Source organism: Schistocerca piceifrons, chromosome 3, assembly GCF_021461385.2.
Source record: "Schistocerca piceifrons isolate TAMUIC-IGC-003096 chromosome 3, iqSchPice1.1, whole genome shotgun sequence".
NCBI lineage: Eukaryota > Metazoa > Arthropoda > Insecta > Orthoptera > Acrididae > Schistocerca > Schistocerca piceifrons.
The window spans coordinates 85,467,998-85,473,887 of NC_060140.1; the positions used below are offsets into that span (position 1 = coordinate 85,467,998).

At 37.5% G+C, this 5,890-nt stretch overlaps 1 protein-coding gene across 3 annotated transcripts; it reads right to left on the reverse strand.

The window, feature by feature from the left end:
- Window positions 1-2,477: 2,477 nt before the first annotated feature.
- On the reverse strand, window positions 2,478-3,950 carry LOC124788121. Of its 3 annotated transcripts, none has more exons than XM_047255248.1 (2): window positions 3,038-3,950; window positions 2,478-2,910 (listed from the first exon to the last, which is right to left on the reverse strand). In XM_047255248.1, the coding sequence occupies exons 1-2, from the start codon at window positions 3,384-3,386 to the stop codon at window positions 2,834-2,836; spliced, it is 426 nt and encodes a 141-aa protein (XP_047111204.1). In that variant the 5' UTR covers window positions 3,387-3,950; the 3' UTR covers window positions 2,478-2,833. The 3 variants fall into 3 exon arrangements, with proteins under 3 accessions (XP_047111204.1, XP_047111202.1, XP_047111203.1); XM_047255246.1 differs by having other exon boundaries at window positions 2,478-2,704; window positions 3,038-3,949; XM_047255247.1 differs by having other exon boundaries at window positions 2,478-2,925; window positions 3,038-3,934.
- Between the last annotated feature and the right edge of the window lie 1,940 nt (window positions 3,951-5,890).

Here is a 5,890-nt window from a genome sequence, read left to right on the forward strand (position 1 = left end):
AAACACACACACACACACACACACACACACACACACACACACACACACACACACACACACACACACACACACACTACTTAACCCTGTACTGAATATGGCTGCCACAATATATCATGCTTCACCGTTATTGTAGTTTGTTTGAAAAGACAAAGCCAGTTTTTCTTACAGTTCAAATATTCACACCTGCAATAAGCATATATTTAACAATGCAAAGACTTCCAACAGCATGTGTAAACACTGATTCATATGTCTTCGGCTGCAGCTACGGCTGCATTTCAATGATCAATAAGTAGAATCATGAGCACTGAATATTTTGTATTTGCATTTGTTTGTGTAGAAAGAGAGAAGTCTTAAAATAGAAACTGAAACCTTTTCTCTGTTTATCTTCAACACAAAGAAAATAATCCTCATCCAGAAGAGCAGTAAATGGTGCAACCCATGGGCATTCTTTACCAATTTAATACCATTCATAATTTTAGTCAAATTTATTTACCTTAAAAAACTATCTGAGCTATTTTTCTTGATCACTGAACTTCTTGTTACAGGGCAGTAGAAATCTGAGGACTACAGGATAATTTTGCTTCAAGTCCAGCCACGGCCAAACTTATGATATTGCAGTGCCTGTGCTGTGGAGAATCACGATGCAATGTTCCTTCGGACATGCATGCATGTCCAAATAAACTGGCACTCCATCGAGTACAGTCATTATGAAACACATGAAAAGTATTCGCAGTTGTTAACATGGATGACAATCAGCTGCGTCGTGGAATGACAATGAAAATTTTTATTGTCATCACTCCATTATACAGCTGATGGTTGTCCACATTTCACAACTGCACACTCTCTTCACTGCCTAACTTAGTGAACTAAAAATACAATTTAATAGTAAATGCCATGGAGTAGAATTGGTTTGTCATGAAATAAGACTCCTTGGGGTGAGACAGTTGGAATACATAGTTAAATAACTTATATATACATTACTGACCATTCCTCCTGAGACACCCTGCATATGTCAAACCAAAGCACACGTATAGTGTCTACATGGCATGATTAAGACAGAACTTGTTCCACACTGTGCTGCTCCTCTCCAGTAGCTGCCTGTGTGCTGTGCAGAGTTTGCTTCCTGCACAACCCACACGCCTTTTCATTTAATGATCAAGAAAAGTCTGATAAATAGTAATTACACTGCTTACTTTTCATACCCACATTTTCTAGTGAGTATATTGCATGTGGAGAGGGGGGGGGGGGAGAGGTGTAGTAAGCACACTGTAAAATCTCTGTAAAAGTTGGTTATCTTATAGGCATACATATATCACTCTCCCAGTCACCAGTCTTTAGCAACTTGAGCATAGACCAGTCACTCAGAAGCCACTACTTCAACCTGCCTAATCTAAATTAAAAAACAACAATTTCAAATGTATTCTTAACTAGAATAAGTTCCAGTTGTGTAGCATTTAACAGACCAAATTGTAACACTATTATCTTCCTTCTAGTTTCAGTGCCAACATCATACACATGGTAAAGGATGTGTTCAAGTACTTTGGGGTATGGATCTAACGACTGAATAATTATTTTTTTTAAGTTTAGCAACAGCTTTCTAGACAACAGCCGTGTTGAAAGTAGTTATCACCAATCTATATGTGTGAATTAAAAATGCACACAAAATTTTACAGCACTCTCAAATACCATTGCAAAACAGTGTACACCTGTTAGCACTTGACAGTGCTCTGCAGAGTTTGAAAGTAGATATACAATAAGGCTGGCAACTAGGAACATACCAACCAGTTGCTCTTCACTTTGTACTGGTGTATCAATGAACCTGAAACATAACCAATTTCAAATAATATCACAGGAAAAACTCATGGGAATGAGGTTTAGCTATTGTGTTGGCTTTAAGAAAGAACATACATTTCCAGTTGTTACAAGCATATCGGCTGTTTATGCTTTTTATTGAAGTAGTATAATTCACAGGGATGACGAAACCAAATCTCATTACAGACAACGCAAGATACAGTCTGCAATAAGGAAAATTGTGTATGCCATCTTGCACCACTGTTATAAGGCAACTACCTACACACACACACACACACACACACACACACACACACACACACACACACACAGTTACCCACAGGGCACCAGGAACATTAATAAATCTTCATTCTCCATGAAGAATAATAAATAACGTCCAGAAGATCATAAATCTTCATAGCATGCTTATAACACCTCATTACAAGCACTCTACAACCAGAATACAGACACTGATCAAACAAAAATGCCTAGCAATTAAACACTAATATTCAAAAGAATGCAATCTGCAGCTTATAGAAAATTAGGCACAGAATATTCTTTCACTAATTCCATAAAAAAGCTGAAGAACCCTCCCTTGATTTTTCAGAGCCATCAATAAGCAAAACTTTTCTATTATTATAGAAGCTATCGTCTGGGAATGACTTGAAATAAATACCATACAGGACTTTGATTAGAATACAATATTTATTATTACAACTCACAATCAATACAAAACTGTCAATACATTAAAAAAGTATATAAATTAAGTAATTAGTTACATGTTAGATGTCACAAGCAGAATAATAATTATATATGTCACAGCCGTGAGTATATTTCAATAATTGTTCCAACGCCAATTCACTTTCTTCAGAGGTATGCCTCTCAATGTCCTTTTCACATTTAGACACAGGCTCTAAGGAACAAAAAGAATGATCTCAAGGTAAGTGTTATGTTCTCCCAATGTTTTAAGCAAGAAAATATAAAAAGTAAATGATCAACTAAAGCCACATTTGAAAATTCCAAAATTTTCAATACAATAGTATCACACCAAATGACCCATGATGCACCTTGGATAGTGTGCGTCTAATTGCTGCATTGTTGTCTGTCGCGCCGAAAACCCTGTAACGGGTAGCTCTGAAAAGCAACATTTATCCAAATTTCTTTCCAATCGACATACATATTAACGTTACTTGACGGGATCATGACTGAACATCTTAAAAAGTAAAATGACTTTAACAGTACGTACCTTCGCGTCTGCTTTTCTTGGCGCCTTGCTCGTGCGGCTGCATGTCTCTGCTACAGCGCTTTCGAGTTAATCCCGGAAAAGCACCAACATTTTCGTTCTGACGATGGGCACAATGCGAATTTAGACCTAATTTAGTCCAAGAGTTTGTATCATCAGTGTCCATTTCACAATCATCGGAGCGAGGAAACACTGGCATGTATCCATAATATGTGTTGGTAGAAAGAAATGGCTGGAAATTTGGAACTCGTCTTAAGTCTGGAAATTTGGCCACATTTACACATAGGTTTTGCGTGACGCCGGCTAACGGCTCAGCGTCGGCAGCCCATTTCTCATTTACTTCACAACTCATAATGCTGAAGTGGAACGACTATTTTATACAACGCGTACACAAAGTCAGTTCTCTTTAACAGTTTTAACACTTCACAACATGCACTTCCGATATTAATCCCCCACCTTCTACCTAAGCAGGAAGACGGCCGTTGAACCAATGCAATACGAGATTCAAGCGTGCAGCTTTTAGCAGAATATTTGTGGAAGTGGAGGATATATTCGGAAGTGAGATCATCTGATATTCCCGTTATATTGCTTCATGCTACGTTACGGGATCGACTACAGCACCTGGTTTCCTACGCAAGTCATGACAAAAGACGTACAAATAATTCCATTTTGAATTTTTCATCGGAAAGAAACTAATTCAGTTTGCAACAAGACTGATTCCGAAACCCCCTTGGTAGCCCCACAGTACTTTTCCACATATCAACTGAATTTCAAACACGGGGTGGTGTATTTTAACTACGGGGCGAAAAATTCGTAAATAAAGAATGTGTTACTGACAAAATTACATTTAGTTGAGAACATAATGTCAATGAAATGACATCCTCTTTGCGTGATATTTGTTTTATTTAATTATAAACAATTTTAAATTCCGATACAACCAATCAAAAGTTTGAACGACGATGCGCAAAGATCATAAAATGTAAAGAATAACCACACAGCTAATCTTCTTTGTTAAATATGTATGACGACTGGTATCGACAGGACGCCCACAGCATTCATCTGATCTGTGCCTCTTCCTTCACATCACTTGTGAATAAACAAATAGTAGCGTGGAGCCAGGAATCAACGCAGATCTGAGATGTGCACATATCTCAAAGCTGTAGCCGCGTCTTTCAGCAAAATTGCTGAAATCTGTAAGAGCAAACTACATCTGTGAAGGTAAAGGATAGCGTGGGTACAGGAAATCACAGCGAAACTGGAGTTCTCACTCGCATGTTTGTTCATCGAGAGATTCCAGCCTTTGACTGTATAATGAATTCTGAAATTCTAAAACGGCTGATATGCATCAGTGCTCTTGTGGATTCATTGCTTGAGGAAATAGACCAATGAACACAGTGATTGGGACAAGAAGGCAACTGCTTATAATTCTTTAATAGAGAAAATGATGCAATAGACTCTACAGCAAAGAGGGAAACAGTTATAAAAATTGCGAGCTGTTTCTCACAATAAAGCTAAGCAGCATATCGAAATTTACCTAATTTTAGGTACTCTGCTAGTGTACATGAAATACTTCTTCAGAACATTGTATTTTATTCATAGCTGTTATTTTTTGAGAAACTGTAGTATACATTTCAGAATAAAATTCAGTCTGCAGTTGCATAGATTTATTATTTCGTTTTACAAGTTGTCAACAAGTTAAATTGTCATCTTAAGAAGCTTAGCACTGGTTCAGTAGAGATCAATATCTACTTCACAGAAGAATAATGTCATGACATGTCCAAAATTATACATATTGTATGTGATTATTGTGAACAAAGATCGACAGACCGATAATTTATGGTAAATGAATCACGTCTATAAGACATTCGCTAAACCAGCACTAAGCTTCTGAAGATGACTAATTTGTTGAAAGTGCTAAAATGAAATAAAAATGACGACTGAATGTTATTCTGAAGCCTTCGAGAGTGCTCACTACAATCTTCCTCACTGCTTGCGAGGACTATGCAGCCGAAAATTCCAAATCTCTATTAATTCTTCTTTTTATTGGAATATGTAACGTCGCTGTCAGCTTTAAATGAGATGAACTGCTTTTCCATTGGGTTACAGTTTCGTCCGATATTAAGAGTTACGAGTTTTAATAAATAATTTTATGTTTGTATGTACAGTGCCAAATAATTTCTCAAATCTTGGTGTCTGCTCTGTAACTTGAGAACTAAAATAATGTGACAAAATTGTTATTGCTTAAAAAGCTGGTGGCCTGTTCATTTAGACAGTTCTTGATGGCTCTGACGCATCATTAGCAATTTATCTGCAAGAAAAGTTGCGAACACTGATCACAGAATAACTTCCTCCTTTAGTGGTACTGTCCAAACTGAATCTAAAATATCCTTTATGACAGAGCAACCATTTGCCACTGAAAGTTATTTCATTAGACTGATATCTGGATGACCAGCAGACCAGCAGAAGATTGTCGTTGTTTAATATGGGCACACTAAATATGAACCTATATACAGCATTCAAAAATGCCTGCACACACAAATTGTAGTATGTGGACTAGCCTTTAATCGCCTGGTAACTAGAAACATTTCTAATGTTATGTCTGGATCATTCCATTTGCTGGTAGACTAGGTCAAAAAGGTCACCCTTCCTCATGGAATTTTAAATGAACTCACAATCTGCAGCATAATCGCCAGGACTGATCGTAGCCCCCCTCATTGTACGTAAAGTGGAAGGCTTGAACCAGAGACTTCAAAGTTTCTGTGACAAGCTAGGCTGTGGCTTTGTTAGCTTGTGCTACAGGTGAGGGATTTTTACGATTCGCCAAAATGGGTCAGGGGCTACAACACATCAGAGTCT